This window comes from Haematobia irritans, chromosome 1 (assembly GCF_050003625.1).
Source record: "Haematobia irritans isolate KBUSLIRL chromosome 1, ASM5000362v1, whole genome shotgun sequence".
In the NCBI taxonomy this organism is placed as follows: Eukaryota; Metazoa; Arthropoda; class Insecta; order Diptera; family Muscidae; genus Haematobia; species Haematobia irritans.
In genome coordinates this window covers 262,860,172-262,887,679 of record NC_134397.1, presented here as the reverse complement: position 1 = coordinate 262,887,679, position 27,508 = coordinate 262,860,172, and the positions used below count along the sequence as shown (strand labels likewise).

General features: G+C 31.0%; 1 protein-coding gene across 3 annotated transcripts in view; it reads left to right on the top strand.

Annotated features, from left to right (window-relative positions):
• The window catches only part of LOC142221991 (aminopeptidase N), a 369,903-nt gene that overhangs the window by 330,897 nt on the left and 11,498 nt on the right, over positions 1–27,508 (top strand). For all 3 annotated transcript variants that reach the window (XM_075291909.1, XM_075291901.1, XM_075291918.1), the window contains 5 exons: positions 16,679–17,038; positions 22,680–22,832; positions 23,164–23,481; positions 23,670–24,750; positions 24,816–25,006. In XM_075291909.1, coding sequence (XP_075148024.1) covers positions 16,679–17,038; positions 22,680–22,832; positions 23,164–23,481; positions 23,670–24,750; positions 24,816–25,006 — 2,103 coding nt within the window. The remainder of the gene's footprint in view (positions 1–16,678; positions 17,039–22,679; positions 22,833–23,163; positions 23,482–23,669; positions 24,751–24,815; positions 25,007–27,508) is intronic.

The window sequence follows — 27,508 nt, the reverse complement described above, 5'->3', positions numbered from 1 at the left end:
CTTTTGCCTCAAAATAGGCCTCAGTTTCGGCGATCACCTCTTCATTGCAGCCAAATTTTTTCCCTGCGAGCATCCTTTTGAGGTCTGAGAATAAGAAAAAGTCGCTGGGAGCCAGATCTGGAGAATACGGTGGGAGGGGAAGCAATTCCAAGCCCAATTCATGAATTTTTGCCATCATTCTCAATGACTTGTGGCACGGTGCCTTGTCTTGGTGGAACAACACTTTTTTCGTTTTGCCGCGATTTCGACCTTCAAACGCTCCAATAACGCCATATAATAGTCACTGTTGATGGTTTTTCCCTTCTCAAGATAATCGATAAAAATTATTCCATCCGCATCCCAAAAAAACAGAGGCCATTACTTTGCCAGCGGACTTTTGAGTCTTTCCACGCTTCGGAGACGGTTCACCGGTCGCTGTCCACTCAGCCGACTGTCGATTGGACTCAGGAGTGTAGTGGTGGATCCATGTTTCATCCATTGTCACATATTGACGGAAAAACTCGGGAGTATTACGAGTTAACAGCTGCAAACACCGCTCAGAATCATCAACACGTTGTTGCTTTTGATCAAATGTGAGCTAGCGCGGCACCGATTTTGCCCAGAGCTTCCGCATATCCAAATATTCATGAATGATATGGCCAACACGTTCCTTTGATATCTTTAAGGCCTCTGCTATCTCGATCAACTTCATTTTACGGTCATTCAAAATCATTTTGTGGATTTTTTTTGATGTTTTCATCGGTAACCACCACTTTCGGGCGTCCACTGCGTTCACCGTCCTCCGTGCTCATTTCACCACGCTTGAATTTGCATACCAATCAATTATTGTTGACTTCCCTGGGGCAGAGTCCGGAAACTCATTATCAAGCCAAGTTTTTGTTTCCTCCGTATTTTTTCCCTTCAGAAAACAGTATTTTATCAAAACACGAAATTCCTTTTTTTTCATTTTTTTCACAATACTTTTGCTTCACAAAAGACGCTCTATCTCACAAACTAATTGACGTACAGGCGTCAAATTTTGACACGAATCATTTGAAGATTGGTATTATATAAAAATAATATGCATTTAATACTAGCGACGCCATCTATATTTCAGACCGGGGACTTATCAGCCAACCTGTTACACTGTCTTGCGACAAAATCCTTCTCTATGGAATTTTCAGGTTCAAAAGCGCATACTTTTTAGCTATAAACTTCAGATTAGCTATAAACTTCGGATTAGACGGCAGCTCTAGCATTCGGTCCATATGATGATAAGCGGTCTGTGGTATTTTTCATCCTATTCAGTTTAGAGTTCAAGATAACTCCCAAGTATTTTTCTGATTCGAGAGACTCAAATTTATCCCTTGAAATTCAGGAGCTCTTTTTTCCAGGGTTCACACCCAATCCACATCCACTGATCCTGTCTGAAAGATTCTGTAAAGCCTCACCCAACACATTTGAGATTGTATCCTAGAATTTTCCCGATTTCAATATTAGGAGTCATTCGCGTACTCCAGTAGCTTAATACCATTGCTGCTCAGCCGAATTAAAACCACGATCTTTCTTATGGAGTTTGCCAGTTCAAAATTGGAAACTTCTTAAACTTGGACACTCTGAAAACCGGAAACCTCTCAATAATTTTCGAGGGACATTTGATATATTATCATATTGAAAGTAACCTCTCACAAGTGAACACCTCTCAAATGTGGACAAAATTTAGGCAACCTTGGGTGTTCACTTCTGAAATGTTTCACTATACTTTGATTTTTAGCTGTAAACTTCCGATTCCCTAGTCGACTGCTCTCGCATTCGGACCATATGTTTTGAGTAGCAATTTATTGAATTCATTACAATGATTCTATAAAAAAAAACCTTCTGAAACTCTTTTTAAACTGCAATAATATTATTTTTTGCAAGTTTTCCAACTGTAAATGCTACCGTCATGGATGCACCATTCCATCCAACGATCCAGTAAAAATGACGTGATCATTGTCAATTAATTCAATTCAACATCGACCACTAATCACATAAATTCGATGAGTGCAAGAGCATTGTAGAGACAGCAATTAACCAGTTTCCGCCTCTTCCTCCTCCTCCACCTCCTAGGAGTTCAAATATAATTCAAGCCTCGTGCAGCATGATCGTCAACATCATAGAGAAGGCATGGTGCCTAGGCACTTTAATGATGACGACGATCTTGGTGACGGATCGATTCTGCAGGCCTGTGTCATAATGTCACGTTATGCTCGACAGCTTAGTTTTTTTTTTTTCTTTTGGGTTTGTTTATTTTTATCGTATTACTTTATTTTTATCAATAATTCCCCATGAAACAGAACGTGTTTGAGTTTTTGTAAAATTCATTAGATCGCCTATCATCCATCCATCCATCCGTCCGTCTATCTGTCTGATTATTTCATGCAATGCGCATTGTAATTCTGATCATTGATATTTGTTTGGTGATCTCAATGCATGCAAAGTGGTAATTTGGAATTATTATTGCAACACCTTACGCCACGGGAACCCTGTAGGCAATTCAATTCAAAATTATTATTCATAATTTAAAGATTTATTTTTAATTACATGAAAAAGGGAAAACAAATGTTTAATTCATTACAGAGAGGTGAGTGATGTCATTGTCGGTGATGGTCTCTATGTAATTAAGACCTTTACGTGAAATGCCTAAAATATTAGAAATTCAATTCAATCAAATATAGATTCCGATTGAATATCGGTATAGTGAATAGTGCTCCCCCCTACCCCAACTAATTACAGGGTCATTAATGCAGACACCTGATGATTTCATTTGACAGTTGTCAATATCTCATTCGGTATCTTAGCGTAAGTGTTGACAATTAACATCTTAATTTATCACCTACTTATTAAAATTCTAATTCCTACTTTGTTAGATGACTTCATTTTGTATTCTCTGAGTAAATAACTACCGATATAAATAATCCAAGATATATATATTAAATTTAGATATACTTTGTTCGGCGAGGAATATTTATTATTTGCATTGACCAATAAATTGCTAATAGATGATCAAATAAGCCAAGTGGCGCCAAATTTGTGATTACAATCTACCATTCTATTATGATGGTAATTAAATATTTCATATATAGGATTCTTATTGTAGCTATTGGAAAAATTGGCAAAAATAAGGAATATAGAAATTAACGTACGTTACAGTGTTCACAATTGTCTACATTGTAGATAATTTGAAAAGTGAACTGAAGTCGGATGGAGGATTTATGGGAAGTTAAAAAGCTCTGGATTAAAGTATAAGAGGTGTTATTTTGGTATACAAAGAATGTAATTTTTGTAATATTTAGAAAAGCAAATCGCAAAGTTGCTGACCTACAGTATGGAGTAGAGGTGTGTGCGTGACACGAAATTTTCTGCAAAATCACGCTAACGAAAAAATCAGGATTTAATTCATTCAATTCAATTTTTGGATTTTGTTACATTTGCTGATTTCCATTTGGAAAAACCGGATGCATTTTCATACCCTCCACCATAGGATGGGGGATATATTAACTTTGTCATTCCCTTTGTAACACATCGAAATATTGCTCTAAGACCCCATAAAGTATATAAATATATTCTGGGTCGTGGTAAAATTCTGAGTCGATCTGAGCATGTCCGTCCGTCCGTCCGTCTGTTGAAATCACGCTAACTTCCGAACGAAACAAGCTATCGACTTGAAACTTGGCACAAGTAGTTGTTATTGATGTAGGTCGGATGGTTGTTGTTATTGATGTAGGTCGGATGGTATTGCAAATGGGCCATATCGGTCCACTTTTACGTATAGCCCCCATATATAAGGACCCCCAAATTTGGCTTTCGGAGCCTCTAAGAGAAGCAAATTTCATTCGATCCAGCTGAAATTTGGAACATGGTGTTAGTATATGGTTTCTAACAACTATGCCAAAATTGGTCCACATCGGTCCATAATTAAATATAGCCCCCATATAAACCGATCCCCAGATTTGGCTTGCGGAGCCTCTAAGAGAAGAAAGTTTCGTCCGATCCGGCTGAAATTTGGTACATGGTGTAAGTATATGGTCTCTAACAACTATCCAAAAATTGGTTGACATCGGTCCATAATTATATATAGCCCCCATATAAACCGATCCCCCGATTTGGCTTGCGGAGCCTCTAAGAAAAGCAAATTTCATCCGATCCGGCTGAAATTTGGTACTTGGTGTTAGTATATGGTCTCTGACAGCCATGCAAAAATTGGTCCGCATCGGTCTATAATTATATATAGCCCCCATATAAACCGATCCCCCGATTTGGCTTGCGGAGCCTCTAAGAAAAGCAAATTTCATCCGATCTGGCTGAAATTTGGTACATGGTGTTAGTATATGGTTTCTAACAACTATGCAAAAATTGGTCCACATCGGTCCATAATTAAATATAGCCCCCATATAAACCGATCCCCCGATTTGGCTTGCGGAGCCTCTAAGAAAAGCAAATTCCATCCGATCCGGCTGAAATTTGGTACATGGTGTTAGTATATGGTTTCTAACAACTATGCAAAAATTGGTTCATATCGGTCTATAATTATATATAGCCTCCATATAAACCGATCCCCCGATTTGGCTTTCGGAGCCTCTAAGAGAAGCAAATTTCATTCGATCCGGCTGAAATTTGGTACATGGTGTTAGTATATGGTCTCTAACAACTATGCAAAAATTGGATCACATCGGTCCATAATTATACATAGCCCCCATATAAATCGATCCCCCGATTTGGCTTGCGGAGCCTCTAAGAGAAGCAAATTTCATCCGATCCGGCTGAAATTTGGCATATGGTGTTAGTATATGGTATCTAACAACTATGCAAAAATTGGTTCACATCGGTCCATAGTTATATATAGCCCCCATATAAACCGATCCCCCGATTTGGCTTGCGGAGCCTCTAAGAGAAGCAAATTTCATCCGATCCGGCTGAAATTTGGTACTTGCTGTTAGTATATGGTCTCCAATGGCCATGCAAAAATTGGTCGAAATCGGTCCATAATTATATATAGTCCCCATATAAACCGATCCCCAGATTTGACCTCCGGAGTCCCTTGGAAAAGCAAAATTCATCCGATTCGATTGAAATTTGGTACGTGATATTAGTATATGGTATCCAACAACCATGCAGGAATTGGCTCATATCAGTCCATAATTATATATAGCCCCCATATAAACCGATCCCTAGATTTGACCTCCGGTGCCTTTTGGAGAAGCAAAATTCATCCGATCTGGTTGAAATTTGGTACGTGGTGGTAGTATATGATATTTAACAACCATGCCAAAAGTGGTCCATATCAGTCCATAATCATATATAGCCCCCATATAAACCGATCCCCAGATTTGGTTTTGGAGCCTCTTGGAGGAGTAAATTTCATCCAATGGTCGTTATCAACCATGTTTAACTAGGTCCATATCGGTCTATAGTTATATATAGCCCTCAGATAAATCGAGCCCCAATCACACAAAAATTGGTACATATCAAGTTCATAATTGTATATAGCCCCCATATAAGCGACCCCCAATTTTAAAACTGGCTCCCTACGTACCGTGCAAAAGTCCATATAGATTCGTAATTTTTTGTAGACTGACCTACACATTCCTTCTTTGTCTAATATATACCACGTATGGCTTAACTCACAATTTAGAAAACGATTTAAGATACCACAACCTATGTAATTCGATTGTGGATAACAGTCTTTCGTAGAAGTTTCTACTCAATCCATGGTGGAGGCTACATAAGATTCGGCCTGGCCGAACTTACGGCCGTTTATACTTGTTATTATTAAAACAAGTATATACAGTAGTACGTTCGGCCGAGCCGAATCTTAAATACCCACCACCATGAATCAAATATAATAGTTTCCTTTGAAAATTTCAGGGGGGTTTGATGACAGATATGTTACGAAGTAGATCATATACACTTTGTTATGGGTCTAAAATGCCAGTATATTTTCAATTTGTGGCAAATCGGGTAAAAACTAAAATTTCTAAAAACCCTAGGAGTTAAATCTGGAGTTCGGTGTAATGGGGGCTATACCAAAACATGGAAAGATGCACACAGTATTCAGCACATTTAATTGTAGTTCTAGAATCTAGACCCCAAATCGGAAGGCCGGTTTATAAGGTGGGCTATATCAAAAACTGTACCGATACTCAATATATTCGGCACACCTCTTTATGGTCCTAGAATACCTCTAGATTTCCATTTTCAAGCATATTGGATAAAAACTACGGATACTAGAAGCCCGAGAAGTAAAATCTGGAGATCGGTCTATATGGGGGCTATATCAAAACATAGACCGATAACCACCATTTTCGGCACATCACTTTATTTTCTTAGAATACCTCTAGATTTCCAAGTTCAGGCAAATTGGATAAAAACTAGGGATTCTAGAAGCCCAAGAAGTAAAATCGGGAGATTGGTCTATATGGGGCCTATATCAAAACATGGACCGATAATCACCATTTTCGGCACATCTCTTTATTTTCCTAGAATACCTCCACATTTCCAATTTCAGGCAAATTGGATAAAAACTAGGGATTCTAGAAGCCCAAGAAGTAAAATCGGGAGATCGGTCTATATGGGGGCTATATCAAAGCATGGACCGATACTCACCATTTTCGGCACGCCGTTTTATGGTTCTAGAATACTTCTAGGTTTCCAATTTCAGGCCAATTAAATTAATTTTATTAAGATTAAACAAATATTAACCATCAAAATCACTTTCTTCGGTATTTAACTCTAATTACGTCCGTCTGTGTTTGTTGTTCGCAAGATTCCGGTCGCAATTACTAAGCAATTTTGATAAAATTTAGTACAACGTGTTATCTTGTTCAAAGGACAAACACTGTTGAATTTGGAAAAAATTGGATCTAAGTCAGATATAGCCCCCATATACATGTATCGTCCGATTTCGACAAATGAGACCATACTGCGCTTATTTACTACCCGATTGTCTTCAAATTTAACATAAAGTAGTTTTTTATAGTACCCTTAAAGTGTGCAAAATTTCATCAAATTCGGTTCAGATTTAGATATAGCTCCTATTTATATGTATCGCTCGATTTTCCCAAATTTGACTATAAAACCCTTACATTTATTTTAGTATGGGCAAATTTGGACAGACAAACTTTACAGTACGTAAAAGTATACTTTCTCACGAACAATTATAAGCAAAAATATTCATTAACCATCGTTAACATTTCTAGTTCTATTCCTCGCAAATATACGTATGTACTAAAATTTTCACATATAAACAGCACTTTTGAATCCACAAATTCAAGTTCAAAAATAAAAATATTTTTTAAAGTGTTTACAACATTTTGAACTACTACACCCCCTCTTAGAATCTACATTTAAAAGTTTTCTTTATTCACTTTTATTGCGAAAAAAAAAAATTAAGCACGAAATTTTTCAATTTTTGCTCTCCTTGATTACACGCAACTTGCATAAATTTTGGTAAACATTGGCAGCCTTTTTCTTAAATTAACTTTAGATTTGTACTCTCCAAGATGTTCTATAGTAATTTCAATTGGAACATCCAATAATTTTTCATTTTGAAAATTTGACTTTTTGCCGCTGTTTTGCGATAGTGCAATGGTAGTAAAAAGTCTCGGTTTCGAACAAGCCCTAACAACCATTTTACTTGTGGATTATTCATATAAAGTGGGGCAACACCACTATCTCTCATCAATGAAAGTTCTGCTCTTTGTTCTCTTAACTCTAAAATTTCTTCTCTCTACAACTGAATGATCTCCACAAGCTAATGCTTCGATATTATTAAAACACATTTTCTTTCCAAATTTTAATTGTTAAATAAATATTTATTTTACTATTTTCATTAATGTTTACTTTAGTTAATTAAAAAATTTCGCCTATCTCAAATTAACTATTATTTTCGTTTCCTTTCCTTATTTGTTTATAACAAAAAAGACTGACTTGTCTATAGAGTATTTGTGAACATCATTTGGACCTAGGCATAGAGAGAGTAGTTGGGGTCTGTCAACAACATTAAAGGCTTTACTCAGTGGTATTTGTATTTGTTAAAGAAATGTTAAACGAAACACTTCGTTTGACAATTAACACCTTTGGTTTTCCTACTGAAGGTCATTGGGTAATGGGTTTTCGATGACGTTAGTAAGTGGAAATAATTAATCAATGGGTATTTGGATCTTAGTGTAGGGCGTTTGAAAATATCAACTATTATAGATAATTGTTTCACAGCTAATTTAATGGAAGTTAATATACTGCAGGGGTAAATAAAGGGAAAACTATGCGTCAATACTTAAAAATTAATCTCTACTCTTAATGGCTAAACTCTGTAAATATACCCAGCCATTAATTTTAATTTACACCCAAAAATGCTCTTCTAGACTTGGACTTAATTGTCACTTCAAAAAAAGTTCTTTTGAGGTGATAAATAAAAATATGTTGGTTAATACAATTTACATAATAAATTAAAATTTTTTTGAACTTTGTTCTGTATAAAATACAATAAGGACAAATAAAATAATAGAAATTATGACTAATAAAATAATGGAAATTAAGAGTAATATAATAAAATAAATAATAATAAATAAATAATAAACAAAAATAAATATTTAAAAAGTGTACCGATGCATTTTTCGACAGACGTGGAATGTCCGATAAAATATTTGCTAGTTTGATTAATAGTAGCAAATATTGTTTATTAAAGTCTAAGTTAAATAAAAGTCGAAACATTTAAGAAAAAAATATTTTTAAATTTTTTCTTTATTTTTTTTGGAAATAGAATCACATTTAGAAAACTAATGCGAAATCGCTGCAGGATGGATGCTTAAAAAGAAGACTTCCGTCCTATGAACAATTTTTTTTGTTTAGATTTTGGGCCGATTTTTCTCCACTTCCGTATCAAACTAGAACATTTTCATTGCCTTCTTTTTTGCTACACAGAAAAAAAAGTAGCTCGTAATTTATGACAAATTTTGAACTTCAATTTAGTTAAGCGAATTTCTTTAAAATTTCGTGCACCATAGTAAAAAGGGTAAAATTGTCTAAAGGGCCAAATCATGGTCATGTTTCCTACCATTTTAGACAAAATATCATTTAGTTTTACAATTTTTATAAAACTGACTGGTACGAAAAAATTTTGTAATACGTGTAAGTAAAAATTTCGTTAGTGGCACGGAAAACTGACCAAATCTTTGTAATTTCAAACTAAATATATCAGAGTACACCACTTTTTAACTAATTATAAAGAGTCGCCTGAACTGCAAATGTGATAAAAATAATAATTATTACGAGATTTTCATAATATTAATTACACACAAAAAAAATTATATTTGGTTCAATCACGAAATTAATTGATCCAATTAATTTTTTAATTGAAATGTCTTCAATTACAGAAATGATAGTATCAATTAAAAAATTAATTGAAGGTCAATTAAAAAATTAATTGATCCAATTAAAAAATTAATTGATACTATTAATTATTGTGATTGATTTTTGTTTCAATTAAAAAATTTGTTGAATCAATTAAATTTTGAATTTAATATTTTTATACCCTGCGCCACACTGTGGAACAGGGTATTATAAGTTAGTGCATATGTTTGTAACACCCAGAAGGAGACGAGATAGACACATGGTGTCTTTGGCAATGCTCGGGGTGGATCCCTGAGTCGATATAACCATGTCCGTCTGTCCGTCCGTCCGCCCGTCTGTCTGTGAACACATTTTTGTGATCAAAGTCTAGGTCGCAGTTTAAATCCAATCGACTTCAAATGTGGCACATGTTCCTGTTTTGGGTCAGAATAGAACCCTATTGATTTTGGAAGAAATCGGTTCAGGTTTAGATAGAGCTACCATATATCTTTCGCCCGATATGCACTTATATGGATCCAGAAGCCAGAGTTTTATCCCGATTTGCTTGAAATTTTGCACGATATAGACTTATATGGCCCCAGAAGCCAGAGTTTAGGCCCAATTTGGTTGAAATTTTGCACATGGAAATTTTGTACAATTAGTAGTATAGTCAAGTGTGCTAAATTTTATTGAAATAGGTTCAGATTTAGATATAGCTCCCATATATATCTTTCGCCCGATATTGACTTATATGGTCGCAGAAGCCAGAGTTTTGGCCCAATTTGGTTGAAATTTTGCACTAGAAGTACAATTAGTAGTGTAGTCATGTGTGCCAAATTTGGTTGAAATCGGTTCAGATTTAGATATAACTCCCATATATATCTTTCGCCCGATATGGACTAATATGGTCCTAGAAGCCAGAGGTTTGGCCCAATTTTATTGAAATTTTGCACTAGGAGTAAAACTAGTAGTGTAGTTAAGTGTGCCAAATTTGATTGAAATCGGTTCAGATTTAGATATAGCTCCCATATATAGCTTTCACCCGATTTAAACTCATATGACCACAGAGGCCAATTTTATACTGCGATTAAGTTGAAATTTTGCACAGGGAGTATAATAATCATTGTTGCTATGCGTGCCAAATTTCGTTGAAATCGGTTCAGATTTAGGTATAGCTCCCATATATATGTTTCTCTGATTTCGACAAAATTGGTCAAAATACGAACTTTTCCCTTTTAAAATAGCCTCTGCTTAGCCGAAAAGTTGTAAAAATTAATCTAATTTTCCTCTACTTCTAATACATATATATCGAGCGACAAATCATAAATAAAAGTTTGTGAAGTTTCCTTAAAATTGCTTCATATTTAAATCTTTCCCATATTTTGTTACTATCATTGTGTTTCACCCTAGTGCATTAGCCGACTTAAATTTTGAGTCTATAGATTTTGTAAAAGTCTGTCAAATTCTGTCCAAATAGAGTGATATTTAAATGTATGTATTTGGGACAAACCTTTATATAGCACCCAACACATTTGACGGATGTGATATGGTATCGAAAATTTAGATCTACAAAATTGTGCAGGGTATAATATAGTCGGCCCCGCCCGACTTTAGACTTTCCTTACTTGTTTAAAACTCAATTAAAATTTTAATTGGAAACATTTTGGTGAAATTTTGGTCTATGTAAATGTAAGTTCAAGATTTATTACGAGATACTTTTTTTCAGTGTACGTTATTTTTTGTTTGCTGGGTATTTCAAACGAAATTTTTGATTTCCCAATAACAAGCAATTTAAATTTAATTTTGTATATTTTTTAGCTTTATAATTAGAAATCGTTTTCTAAATAATCCGTTAATTACACAGTTTATTGATTTGAAAAATATACTCAATACTCAATGTCTTTTACTTCTAAATTTCAATATTAATTCGTTTTGGCTATTGAATATCGACAAATCTATATTTTTGCAATTTTTCCTTGTAATCGAGGAAAGAAACAATTTCCGCATTTCGTTTATTTTGCTAAAATATTTGCATCTTCAAATGGTCTTACATCATGCACATGCAGAAATGCAGTTGTACGTCCAAAAATGTCCATAATGAAATGCTTTGATCAAAATTTTTGCATTTTGAAATCAATTGAATTGATGCTCAAAAGTGTAAAGCAAGAATGCAAAAGCCGTCAATAGAAATCAAATTAAAGGAAAACTAGGACATAACCATGAACCTTGGTGACCTAAAAGTCTCACTGATTAAATATGAAAACAAGTAGCCATGTATCAATAGCAAAAACACAATTTTAGTGGAATTGTAATTGATTCGATTCGATTCATTTACAAAAGATTAAAGTATCATCCTGTTACAATTTGCTGTAAGAAAAATAAAAAATAGACATGAAATTGTATATACACCCAGAAAAAAAAATTAATGAAGAACGAAAGTCAATCGCTACCCTTATGGAATAAGACGGAGAATGGATACGGGAAATGGGCAAGTCGAAAGCTCAAAAACACCTCCAAATTAAAAAAAAGAATTCTTTAAAATTTCAAAAAATTGAAATATCAATTCAATTCATAAATTCATCTATATTAGTAGTTCTTTTTAATGCTATGTACATATTTTCGAGTTGAAATATCAAAAAATCGACTTTTAATTAAATAAATTAAATTCACAACACTTTCACTTGTCATGATCCTCAATTTTATGATATCTGTAAATCCACTACACAAAAATTTAACCTCCCAAACAATCAAAAACCCAATCGAACTCGTATACAAATGCTTTCACTTTCCTCCTCTAGCCAATACCACCACAATAAATTGTTATGTGCTCCGAGACGGTACCGCTAACACAACTTGATTGACATTTTGGCGATTGTTTGATAGAATAAAAGGAATTTGCTAATTGCAATTCCATCCGTCTTTAGAATTGTACAACATTTCCGGTATTTCCTAGCACGAGCAATTCTAAAAAAAAATCGAAATTTTCATTGTTTCCCTGATGCAAATTTACAATAGTATTCAAATTAAGATTCACTTTTATTTTGGTGAGCAGACATCATTCTCATTTGCATTTGGGGGGAAGAAGCCTTGAGATAAAAATAAAAATTGCAACAATGGGAGAGAATTTTACCAAAGTAACACAGTAAACAGATAGATTCAGAAAATGCATTCCCTTGTCACTGAGCGAGACGTAATAATAATAGGGCAGAGTTCTCTTTGATACGAGAGAACTTCACCACCAGTGGTATCACAGTGTAATTATCTAGCACTTGTTCAAAAGAGAAAAGTTCACCTCAACACCATATAGATTGAAGGATATGAAAAAGCAAACATTTTAAGGGAATTTCATACAATACCAATATTTGTATCTTTCTCATCTGGGCCTTGTATTCACCTTTTATATAAATTTGAATATTTGTCTGTTTTGAAATACAGTTGTAAACACGGTTGCCACAGTTAGTAGAATTTTACAAAAATGGTAGGTTTTTTACTGTTTGGTAAATTGGTGTTTTTGCACAATTTTCCTCTCCCATTAAGAAGTACTTCAATAGAAATAAAATTTAGCAAAATTTTCTATAGAAATAAAATTTTGCAAAAATTTCCATAGAAATAAAATTTTGCAAAAATTTTCTATAGATATAAAATTATGACAATATTTTCTATAGAAATAAAATTATGACAATATTTTCTATAGAAATAAAATTATGACAATATTTTCTATAGAAATAAAATATTGACAAATTTGTCTATAGCAAAAAAATTTTGACAACATTTTCTATAGAAATAAAATTTTTACAAAATTTTCTATAGAAATAAAATCTTGATAAAATTTTCTATAGCAATAACATTTTGACAAAATTTTCCATAGCAAAAAAATGTTGACAAAATTTTTTATAGAAATAAAATTTTGACAAAATTTTCTATAGAAATAAAATTTTGACAAAATTTTGTATAGTAATAAAATTTTGACAAATTTTCTATTGAAATAAAATTTTGACTAAATATTTTGTAGAAATAAAATTTTTACAAAAATTTTCTATTGAAATTAATTCTTGACAACAATTTTCTACGGAAATAAAATTTTGAAAAAATTTTCTATTGAAATAAAATATTGACAAAATTTTCTATAGAAATCAAATCTTGACAAAAATTTATATATATATATATATATATATATATATATATATATATATATATATATATATATATATATATATATATATATATATATATATATATATATATATATATATATATATATATATATATATATATATATATATATATATATATATATATATATATATATATATATATATATATATATATAGATATATATATATATGTATATAGAAATAAAATTTTGCATAAATTTTCTATAGAAATAAAATTGTGCCAAAATTTTCTATAAAAAAAAAAAAAATTGAAAAAAATCAAATTTTGATCAAATTTCTAAAGAACAACATTTTCTATAAAAATAAAACATTTTCTATATAAAAAAAAAATTTTGATCAAATTTCCATAGAACAAAATTTTCTATAAAAATAAAATTTTTATCAAATTTCTATAGAACAAAACTTTTTCCAAATTTTCTATAGAAATAAAATTTTGAAACAAAAATCCTATAGCAATAAAATTTGAATAAAATTTTCTATAAAAATTTTAGCACAATATCCCAGCAAAAGAAAATTGAAAGTTGTTCCAAAGGCACAACATTAAAAGCACTTCCAAAAATGTCCTCCCAAAGATGTTCTTTATTTCAACTTCACAAGAAGTTCTTTTAATTAAATTTTTTATAACTTGATTATTTCATATTTTTAATAAGTAATTTTAACTTTTTTTGTCTCAAATATGTTAAAAACAAATATGTTAAAAACAAATATGTTAAAAACAGATTAATGGTACAAATTATTAAAATGTTGTCGAAAAAATGTTAAATCCAGTCTAGAAAATTTTTAAATTTTTTTAAAATATTTGAAGTCAAACGTTTCAGACAAGCATTAGAATGTATGAAAAAATCATAAAAAAAATATAAAAATTATTTATTTGGTAAAATATTAAAAAATGTTTTAATTCACATACGAAACACTGAATTCGAATCACACCTTAAGAAGTGATGCTAATTCAATATATCGGCTATTGAAATGGTAGACATCCGTCCATGTTCAATTCATCGCTTCTGCGCAAATTTTGGACCCAAAACGAACATTTTCACTACTTTTTTGCTGGGATGTTATAAATTTAACATCTTCAAAAAAATGAATTTGCAACAATTTTCTATTGAAATTAAATTTTTCCATACAAAATACAATTTTGCGTCAATTTTCGATAGAAATAAAATTTTGCAAAATTTTTCTATAGAAATAAAAGTTTGAAAAATTGTTCTATAGAACTACAATTTGAACAAAATTTTCAATAGAAATAAAATTTTGCAAAAATTTTCTATAGAACTACAATTTGAACAAAATTTTCTATAGAAATAAAATTTCGCAAAATTTTTCTATAAAAATAAAATTTTGCAAAATTTTTATATAGAAATAAAATTTTACAAAAAAAATGTATTTAAATAAATTTTTAATAAAATCTTTTATAGAAATAAAATTTTGCAAAAATTTTTTATGGAAATAAATTTTTGCAAAAAATTTCTATAGAAATAAAGTTTTGTCAAAAATGTTCTATAGAAATAAAATTTTAACATAATCTTCTACAAAAATAAAATTTTGCAAAAATTTTCTATAGAAACAAAATTTTGCAAAAATTTGTATAGAAATAAAATTTTGTAAAAATTTTTATAGAAATAAACTTTTGTCAAAAATTTTCTATAGAAATACACTTTTGTCAAAAATTTTCTATAGAAATAAAATTTTGCAAAAATTTTCTATAGAAATAAAATTTTGCAAAAAGTTTTATTGAAATAAAATTTTGACCAAATATTCTATAGAAAAAAAATTTTTCAAAAATTTTTATAGAAAAAAAATCTGTTATAAAAATAAAATTTTAACAATATTTTCTATAGAAATAAAGTTTTGATAAAAATATCTATAGAAATAAAATTTGCAAAAATTTTCTATACAAATAAAATTTTGCAAAAATTTTCGATAGAAATACAATTTTGTAAAAATTTTCTATGGAAATAAAATTTTGCAAAAAATTTCTATAGAAATAAAATGTTGACATAATCTTCTATAGAAATAAAATTTTGGCAAAAATTTTCTATAGAAATAAAATTTTGCAAAATTTTCTATATAAATAAAATTTTGCAAAATTTTCTATCGAAATAAAATTTTGCAAAAATTTTTATAGAATAAACTTTTGTTAAAAATTTTCTATAGAAATAAAATTTTGACAAAATCTTCTATAGAAATAAAATTTTGGCACAATTTTCTATAGAAATAAAATTTAGACAACATTTTCTATAGAAATATAATTTTGCAAAAATTTTCTATAGAAATAAAATTTTAAATTTTTGTTATATTACTTTTAGCACGATTGGGAACCGAGGTTGTAAATCCTTTGTATTTAACAAACATTTCATGCCATAAATGTCGTCCCATGATATCGTCTTTTCTTAAACAATCAGTTATTTTGCAGATATCTATGCCTGATTTAATCTGATCTATTTCTATGTTTATTTTCTCTACACTCTCGGTTATTCTTAATATCATCAACACTAATGGAATCCAAGATTTTAGTAGAAAAGAAAACATTGCAACTTTTGCATTTGTTTTCTGTATTCCATTGCAAAAAAAACAATTCACCCCCTCGGTTTTGCAATAACAGAAAAATGGCTTAAAATGTAAATATTTTCACAACTGTCTGCAACCAGAGCAGTTTTGTTTACAATTCATACAAAAGAAGAATTTAACATATTTTCCTATTGCAAGAATTATTTATTTGTTTTTCCTGATATTAAAACCAAGCAATTTTGTGTTTACCAACGAATAGTGTTATTAAAACAATTTCATTTAATTATACGCACCCACAAATAGTAAGAGCGAGTTTCCTCAGGCATTTCTAATTTTTGCATATCTGCATTTGGGACCACATGGAATTAGCGATTGGTTGTCGACAGATCAGGAAATAAATCAAAACAAAATGTTTTGCCAAAAAAAAACAATCTTTTCCTGAAACGTCATATTCGACAATGTGATCGATATTAAATTTTATTTGATTAATGTCTTCTAAGATGCAAGGATGAGTGTTTTCGAGGTCGATTTTTTCTCTATTGACCTTCTCTGAATTTACGTAGAGTTCTTCTGATTTAATATTTTAATTAAACATCTTTTAAAATTTTTACTAATTTATTTTTTTTTCCTTTATCTACTTGCAGTGTCATTATTGAACCCAACAATCAGACATCGACCAGCAATGGTACCGTCTCCATTCGTGTACAACGTGATGTACGTTTGACATCTTTTGAACCGATTGTCTTGGACATCAATAATGTAACGATTACGAATGTACGCATCACACGTGATGGCTATTCTACGAATTTCAATTCGATCGATATTGAATTTGAAAGTGGCTACAATTCCGATTACACTGCCTATGTAATTACATTGGCAAAATCCTTGGCCAGTGAAAAAGATCTCCGATTGATGGTTAGCATGGATTTTATATCACAAATAACCGATACACTACAGGGAGTTTATAAGACTAGCTATATTAATGTGAATACAGGAAAAAGAGAGTAAGTAGCAACAAAAAAATGTATTTTTAATTCTTCAGTCGAATTAAAACTGTTTTACATCACATAATAAGTGTATACGCTCAAAAATGTGGACGCTAAAGCCTACACGCACAGAAAAAAAATGTTTGGACATGGTTGCCGCATCCATTTAATGCTTATTTAGAGTATGTAATTGTCGCGAAAACCATGTATTTTGTCTTTGTAAAAATAATTTTCGAGCGGAGAAAAATATATGTTGGTAATAAGCATTTAAATGGTTCTCAAATGCCGCAAACATGTTCTATTATTGAAATGATAGAATTTGAGACCATTATATGGTCAGGAAAATCATGTATCTGACCATTCAATTTTTTGCAGAGAAAAAAATATTTTTATAGTTTACGTATAGACATGTCTACAACCATTACATGGCCATAAAGACCATGTACATTGTTTTCGTGACCATTTAATTTTTTAATTTTTTTGCAGCGACAAGAATTTTATAAAAACATTGAGCAGGTACACACGATTTTCATTTTGCGCGTCAGTCGTGTGTTGATTGTTTCTTGGAATGGACGGAGAATACGGAATTATTGTGTTTTGTGTTAATTTATTTATTCAGAAATGGCACGTGGTTTTATGTGAATACAAAAAAGGAAAGTGTAATTGAAACAAATGTACCTGGTTTTTGTTCTGCATTTTGACATATGGTATAATTTATTTTTATTTGCAGTTATATGATGTCTGTGTTTGTACATTTGATGGGCACGAAGTAAATATGGAATGATTTCTTATTGTTGAAATTGAACCAAACTAGAGTGTGTAAAAATATGTGATGTTTGCTTGCACGACATTATAAATACAAATAAACAATGAATTAGTTTATAAATAAATAAAAACAAATAAATAAAGTTGATTTTGTGTTTTCTTTTCTCAAGTGGCGTCCTTTTTCCGACGACGAAAAAAGTTTTTTCATAAAAATCAAAACATTTTAGGTTGTGACCATGTTCTTTTAACTAGAAGAAAAACATTTTTGACGAATAACATAACATTTTAGATCGTGACCATTGTCTTTTAATGGAAACAAAAGTCTTTTTATCAATATAATAACATTTTAGATGAGGACAATTGTATTTTTCTTAGAACCATGTTCACTGAGCCAACATGGTTGCAGGTTAAAATGTTACATGGTCGCCGCAAAAATAGCTGCTATCATATTATTTTGCTCTTCGAATATGATTGTGGCAATCATTTTTCTTCTCTGCGTGTATTTAATTTCTCAAATTTGAAAAAGATTCTTTCACCTTAATGATATTTTTAAGTTAGTTAAATGATCTAGAAAAGAGGAAAATGTTATATACAAATATAGTATACAATTTTATTAAATTGAAATTTCGGTGGTATGAAAATGGACCCCAGAAAAATGAGCCTCAAAATCCTAATGAAACAGGGCCCCAAACGTCGAGCGACGCTTCACAATGAATATTAGCGTCATGAAAATGAACACCAACAAAATTTAAGTGATATATGAAAATCTACCCCAATGCAAAATTAGGGTTAATATTAACTTTAGATTTAAAAGACTGTGTGAAAGTCAGTTTATATTCGCGTTAGACCACTTTGGATTTTGGCCATAAGGGAATGTCTATAAGTCCGGCCGAAGTCCGGCACTTTATATCAATTTCGAATTGCTTTGGCGCAATTTTATTCTACAGGAATAAATTTTTGACAAAACTTTCTATACAAAATACAATTTTGACAAAATTTTCTATAGAAATAAAATTTTGCCAAATTTTCTATAGAATCAAATTTTGACAAAATTTTCTATAGATATACAATTTTGACAAAATCCTTTATATAGAAATAAAATTTTGACAAACTTTTTTATGAAATAAAATTTTGACAAAATTTTCTATAGAAATCAAATTTTGGCAAAATTTTCTATAGAAATAAAATTTTCACAAAATTTTCTGTGAAATAAATTTTTGACGAAATTTTCTATGAAATAAAATTTTGACAAAATTTTCTATAGAAATAAAATTTTGTTGTTTTTTTGATTTCAGCTTAAAACCATACATTGACTAAACTACAAGTGTAGCTTAACCAACAGAGGAAAAGAATGTTTGTCAAATTTATTTGGGCAAAGCCCTATAGACTGCAAGATGGTTGGATGGACGCACGTTTCGGAATTACCACATTCCTCATCAGCATCCTCTACTTGCAGCAAAACTATCAACCAATTATCAGAATAAATTCAGGCAGTTCGTTAAACCCAACAATGAACCACACTTGAACCCTCCGAAAAAAAGGTTTTATATTGATAGCCGGCTTTTTCCGAAATAAATTTGACAAACATTCTTTTCCTCTGTTGGTTAAGCTACACTTGTAGTTTAGTCAATGTATGGTTTTAAGCTTAAATCAAAAAAACAACAACAATAATTAAAGAACAAAAACCAATATAAAAAAACAAAACGAATGAAATAAAATTTTGGCAAAATTTTCACTAAATTTTCTACGAAATAATATGTTGACAAAAGTTTCTATGAAATAAAATTTTGGCACAATTTTATATAGAAATAAAACTTTGGCAAAATTTTCACAAAAGTGGCAAAATTTTCGATAGAAATAAAATTTTGACAAAATTTTCTCTAGAAATAAAATTTTGACATAATTTTCTTTAGAAATAAAATTTTGACATAATTTTCTATAGAAATTAAATTTTGATAAAATTTAGTATAGAAGTAAAATTTTGACAAAATTTTCTATAGAAATAAAATTTTGGAAAATTTTTCTATAGAAGTAAAATTTTGACAAAATTTTCTATAGAAGTAAAATTTTGGAAAATTTTCTATAGAAATAAAATTTTGACAAAATTTTCTATAGAAATAAAATTTTGACGAAATTTGCTATAGAAATAAAATTTTGACACAATTTTCTATGGAAATAAAATTTTGACAACATTTTCTATGAAATAAATTTTGGCAAAATTTTCTATAGAAATCAAATTTTCTATAGATATAAAACTTTGACAGTATTTTATATAGAAATAAAATTTTAACAAAATTTTCTCTAGAAATAAAATTTTGACAAAATTTTCTAAAGAAATAAAATTTTGACAAAATTTTCAATAGAAATAAAATTTTGGAAAAATTTTCTATAGAACTAAAATTTTGAAATAAATAAAATTTTGACAAAATTTTCTATGGAAATAAAATTTTGACAAAATTTTCTATGGAAATAAAATTTTGAAAAAAATTTTCTATAGAAATAAATTTTTGACAAATTTTTCTATAGAAATAAAATTTGGACAAAATTTTCTATAGAAATAAAATTTTGACAAAATTTTCTATAGAAATAAAATTTTGACATAATTTTCTATAGAAATAAAGTTTTGACAAATTTTTCTATAGAAATAAAATTTTGACAAAAATTTTTATAGAAATAAAATTTTGACGAAATTTGCTATAGAAATAAAATTTTGAAATAACTAAAATTTTGACAAATTTTTCAATGGAAATAAAATTTTGACAAAATTTTCTATGGAAATAAAATTTTGACAAAATTTTCTATAGAAATAAATTTTTGACAAATTTTTCTATAGAAATAAAATTTTGACAAAATTTTCTATAGAAATAAAATTTTGACATAATTTTTTATAGAAATAAAATTTTGGCAAAAAAACATTTTGACAAAATTTTCTATGAAATAAAATTTTCGCAACATTTTCTATGGAATAAAATTTTTTATAGAAATAAACTTTTGACAATATTTTATATAGAAATAAAATTTTGACAAAATTTTCTAGAGGAATAAAATTTTGACAAAATTTTCTAGAGAAATAAAATTTTAACAAACTTTTCTATAGAAATAAAATTTTGACAAATTTTTCTATAGAAATAAAATTTTGGCAAAATAACATTTTCGCAAAATTTTCTATGGAATAAAATTTTCTATAGAAATAAACTTTTGACAATATTTTATATAAAAATAAAATTTTGACAAAATTTTCTAGAGAAATAAAATATTGACAAAATTTTCTAGAGAAATGAAATTTTAACAAAATTTTCTCTAGAAATAAAATTTTGACAAAATTTTCTATAGAAATAAAATTTTGAAATAAATAAAATTTTGACAAAATTTTCTATGGAAATAAAATTTTGACAAAATTTTATATTGAAATAAAATTTTGACAAAATTTTATATTGAAATAAAATTTTGACAAAATTTTATATTGAAATAAAATTTTGACACAAATTTCTATAGAAATAAAATTTTGACATAATTTTATATAGAAATAAATTTTTGACAAATTTTTCTATAGAAATAAAGTTTTTACAAAATTTTTTATAGAAATTAAATTTTGAAGAAATTTGCTATAGAAATAAATTTTTGACAAATTTTTCTATAGAAATAAAAGTTTGATAAAATTTTCTAAATAAATAAAATTTTGACAAAGTTTTCTTAGAAATAAAATGTTGACAAAAATTTCTATAGAAATAAAATTTTGACAAAATTTTCTATAGAAATAAAATTTTGACAAAATTTTCTATAGAAATAAAGCTTTGACAAAATTTTCTATAGAAATAAAATTTTGACAAAATTTTCTATAGAAACACCATTTTGAGAATAGAAATAAAATGTTGACAAAATTCTGTATCGAAATAAAAATTTGACAAACTTTTCTATAGAAGTAAAATGTTGACTAAATTTTCTACAGAAATAAAATTTTGACTAAGTTTGCTATAGAAATAAAATTTTGACAAAATTTTCTATAGAAAAAAGTTTTGGCAAAAATTTTTATAGAAATAAATATTTGAAACAATTTTCTATAGGAATAGAAATAAAATTTTGACAAAATTTTCTGTAGAAATAAAATGTTGACAAAATTTTCAATAGAATTAAAATTTTCTACAGAAATACAATTTTGACAAAATTTTCTATAGAAATAAAATTTTGACAATTTTTTCTAAAAAAATAAAAATTTTACAAAATTTTCTATAGAAATAAAATTTTGGCAAATAGAAAAAAATCACGAAAATTGTTTATAGAAATTTTCACAAAAATTTTCTATAGAAATAAAATTGTCTATAGAAATAAAATTTTCACAAAAACTTTCTTTAGAAATAAAAGTTTCTATGAAATAAAATTTTGACAAAATTTATTTTTGAAATAAAATGTTGACAAAATTGTCGATAGAAATAAAATTTTGACAAAATTTTCTACAGGAATGGAGCTTCATGAAAATGAGTTAATTTGTTTTTGAATATGAGTAACAATTTTGTTAGTATATAAAGATTTTACAAATTATTGATATTGTAATTGATTATATTAAATAATAAATGCAATTAATATTTGCATAATCCCAAAATTTAAATACTTGAGGACTTTAAAATCTAATACAGTGAATCCTCTTAATTTTGGACACTCCGTAAAGCGTACGCCTCGAAAAAATGGAGAATTTTCGTAAAACGTTAGAAGAATATATCCACACATTATAATTAACCTCTCATAAATGACCTAAATTTGGGAGACTATGCGTGTCCATTTCTGAGAGGTTTTACTGTAGAATCATTTAATTATAATTTAGAAAGTATTTATCCTGAAACCGCAATTAAGCCCTAAAATGTATATTTATTAACAACTTTCCACTTTTTCCTTACAGATGGATGATAAGCACTCAATTCTCACCTATAGATGCCCGTCGGGCCTTTCCATGCTTTGATCGTCCCGATATGAAAGCAAATTTCTCAATCAGTATTGTTAGACCCACCAGAACCTCAATGGCTTTATCTAATATGCCTGTATATAATAGCACGTACGTATACTCTCAAAACACATCAAGAGAAGGAATATTCCAGCCACCCCACAGACATTTGTCAAGAGCATAATGTAATTTTTTAATGAGGAACATGTTTGTAGCAAAAATATAATTTTCTTGCCAAACATATTTATGTTTGCCAACATCATATACATATTTTCTGAGAAATTAACGTGTATACGACAATCATGTTACATGTTCACCTGAAAAAAAAAATAAAATTATTCTCTTGAAACATATTTGAGGTGATCATATTCCTTCATTGCGTGGACCAAAACCATTTCTACAAATTTACTCTATAATATTTGCTTCTTCTCTTGTTTTCCAGTATTATCCGTCCTGGATTTACCCGCGACGATTTTATGACTACACCAAAAATGCCTACCTACCTCTTAGCTTTTGTTGTTTCGAATTTGGTGAAATCCCATCACTCAGATCGGGATGCCTCAACGGTGCCACGTGTTGAAATTTGGACTAAACCTGAAAATAAGGATATGACCCAATATGCCTATACCTTGGTTCGGAAATTCTTGCCATTCTACGAAGGATATTTTGGCATTAAGAATCGTTTGCAGAAAATCGATTTGGTAACAATTCCAGATTTCGGGTTTGGTGCTATGGAAAATTGGGGTTTGATAACATTCAGGTGAGTATCTTAGAAAATCCGACGAAGGGAAAACAGTTTCGTTATATCAATAGAGAACTTCGTTGGCTCAATTTTAAAATCAAATGGATCTCAAAAATATGCTGTCTGATGTTAAATCAGATCAGACGGTTTAATAAAAAAGCCTTAAAATGTAAAATTTTTTAATTCCGATTTCTCTCCATTTCCAGAGACTCCTCTCTTTTGGTACCCGAAGATTTGGAGAAAGCCTCTTCATCGGAACATATGGAATTTGTTGCCCAAATTATAGCTCATGAATTGGCCCATCAATGGTTTGGCAATTTGGTAACACCCAAATGGTGGGATGATTTATGGCTTAAAGAAGGCTTTGCCTGCTATATGAGTTATATTGCCTTGGATCGAGTACATCCGGAATATGAAATTATGGATACATTTACCGTGTTCGAATTTAGAGAATCCATGCAACACGATTCCGATAACAGTTCACATCCCATCTCATTTAATGTTAAGTCGACCAATGATATTCGCCGGATTTTTGATCCCATTACCTATTCCAAGGGTACCATTCTTTTGCGTATGCTGAACTCCATTGTGGGTAATGATGCTTTCCGTGATGCCACCAATGATTTGTTGAATACATTTGCCTATGGCAATGCTGATCGTGATGATTTATGGGAATTCATGACCAAACATGGCCACCTGAAGAAAACTCTGCCAGAAGATATGGACATTAAAACTGTGATGGATACATGGATTAATAAACCCGGTTATCCAGTGGTAAATGTGGAGAGACGTAATGCCGATTTGATTATAACCCAAGAACGTTATGCTCTACCATCTCGGGATATGGCCGATGACAGCAAATGGATTATTCCCATCACTTATGAGACCAATGAAGTACGCACGGGTCATAGTATACCCTCATATTGGCTTATGGATAATGGTCATGAGTTGGTCATCAAAGATGTCTTTTCCTCCGATAACAACACCAATGATATTGTCTATCTGAATTTGAAACGTAATGGCTACTACAGAGTCAATTATGATATTGTCTCTTGGTTAGCTTTGAAAAAGGAATTTGCAAATTTACCTCGTGTTACCAGAGCCCAACTGTTGGATGATGCTTTCCATTTGGCCCAAGCTGAGTACTTAACCTATGATATTCCTTTGACATTCCTTATGGAAATATTCACATCCATCGATGATGAATTATTGTGGTCTGCTGCCCAACAGGGTTTGACCTATCTGATACATATGATGAGTCGTGAACCAGGCTATGAAACATTTAGGGTAAGTTGTGGAATATTTCCTAGCGGGGAGCGGAATATTAATCGATTGTGTGTTTGCATTTGCAGGCCTTTATGAAATTCATGGTTAGACCTGCCTTTGATCAATACAATCTGCAAGAACCCGATAATGAGTCGCATATTCAATTGCAACATCGTGCCTTGGTAGCTAAATTGGCTTGCAAATTTAAATATGATCGTTGTTACAATATTGCCCATACCAAGTTCCGTGATTGGATGGCTGATCCCAATAATAACCGGTAAGTAGGAAATAGGGTTATATTCTATAAAAAAAAAGTGAGAAAAGGATAAAGTCTCTAAAAAATAAACTCATGGAAGGACGGAGTATTCCTCGACATCAACTATGTAGCATTGGATCAATGCTTCGTCAACGGAACATTTAATGAGCTAGAACGGATTGCACTTAACATTATTATAGAATGGTTACGTGGCACCCATCCCAGCGACAGCTTGCTCATACCCAAATTTTTGACCCCGCCAAGGGTCAATCAATTCCAGATCATGGAGTTTTGCCACTTTATTTCTCGTCCCACAAGACACATAGCATCCTAACCCTCTAAAACCCTTTAGAAACAAGTAAAAGTGTCCGATCTGACTTCACTTCAGTTTGCAGTCGTTTTAGTAGTTGGCACGGAACTGATGTAGCCGTCCATCTGAAGTTACACCGGAACTTGTGCATTTGCTGGAACGTTCGGATCGGAAGTTTATGAGTTTTCTGGCATTCAGAAAATTAGTTTAGTAGAACTGCAAAGTAGTACTGCTGATCGGAAGAACTCCATTGGACCCTGTAGATCAAAAAACTCTTCGTGGTCCATAGATCCAAAAAAGTGCAGATTCCACGAAAAGAGTTAGGTATAGTGGCTTCCCTCAATGATAGATAATTAGAGAAACCTTGAGATATTCAGAAATACCACCAGCATTAAAGGGATAAATAAACCAGACTTGAAACTTGGATTGAACTCATGACCCTCCCAACACTCTCTCTCTCTCTATTATGGTCAGGATCTGGTAGAACTGACTTTTGGGAACTGAAGAGTCCTTGATTTGTAAGTGATGAGATGTTCGGATGTTGGTTGATTCCTTAGAGGTTGGTGAGAAATTCGGTGGGAAACTGTTTAATGTATTGATATGTGATATGTGTATGGGTATCGGTTGGTTCACCGATATTCGGTAGTTTGTCGGAAATTAGATTCATAGATGATTGGAAACTGTTGTGTTCGTCCATTTGTAATTGATCGAGAACTTGTTGATGGAAAATTCAGTTCGTAAAAGAGTGGCGATTAATGAGAACTGAAATTGGCACGGAACTTATATTGCCGCCCATCTGCAGTTAAACGAGAACTTCTGTACTCGGTGAGACAGAGGTAATTGGGAGTTATTGAGTTTTCCAGCGTTTAGGTGGCTTGGGGTGGTTGCAGTGCCTTGTTATTGCTTCCTATTAGATATGCATTGGCCTCTGCTTCAATATCGAATTTAGTATTCCTGACGAAAACTTATATAGTTTCCTATCCAATCGGTAGGGTTGAACTGAAGAATTCGGTTGGGACCTGTAGATCCAATGTACTCAACGTTGGGACATTATACCCTAAGAATTCAGTGTTAGAACTAAAACTGTATGGACGAAAACCTCAGTGGGGAAATCATAGATGCAATGAACTCTTGGTGAACTATAGATCCAAAGATCAGTGTTGGCGCTTTAGATCTATGAAAATCAATGGCGAAACCGTTGATCCAAAGAACTTAGGGATGGAACTGTATATCCGAAGTACTCTAAAGTGGATTTATTGATGTGGTCGGCATCGTCCACTACCTCCTCGTTTTCATATAAATCCGCTCAGTCAACCCTGCACCATTCTGTAGAAATGAAAATACCTAAAGATTGGCCTATTAGAAGCTACTGAAGAAGGTGTGCTCGGCGTCGTCCACCACCTCCTCCTTTTCTTATAGGCAGTATAGTGTATCGATTGCATTTACCAGTTGTACTTGCATATATACCTTAGTTCTACTCAGTAGCAGACATCACCTTAGTGTTATTCGCTCGAGTATCCTGAAGACAATGTAAGCAAAACTGTGCGATATGCCAACGTCATGTTCACGACTGATAACGCATTTGCCTTCTTCTTTGATCTCATGGTTTTCTCCATATCTCACATTCTTAAAGGATCTCGAGATTCGTAATATCTCGTAGTAGCTTAAATTCCAAAGGTCAATGTCAAGAATAGATCCTTGTGTCGTACCTAAAGTTCTTTTTATCTTTCGCTTATATTCGGTAAGTCAGGGACAAGAATGGATCCATTTGTCGCACCTTTTACCAATTGCTGCCTTTCAGCGGTACCATAGAATAACTCTACATCGTTGGTAGTCTCGAAAAAGACGCCTCAGGTTTGCTGGGTCCCGTAATCGGGACTCGTAAGCTTTTCTGACATCTAAGGTGGCCAGTTGTTTCCGGATCTGTACCCATATTATTAGCTTGAAAGTCCTCTTCTATACACTATGGCCTGCATTTGTCGTGGCTTCCTTCGAGCTCTTCTTCCCTACTGTGGCAAGTATACCGAATACAATTAAGTCGGATCAACTACGAATCTCAACCGCTTTAGGAAAAGTGCAGACTGTTGATATACAGTGCACTCGCGGTAACGTGAACTAATTAAAACCACGAGAGTTCACGTTAGCGAAAATATTCACGTTAGCGAACTTCTGCGAATTTCAGAACAAAACATAGCCTTATTGGGGAGTTTTAC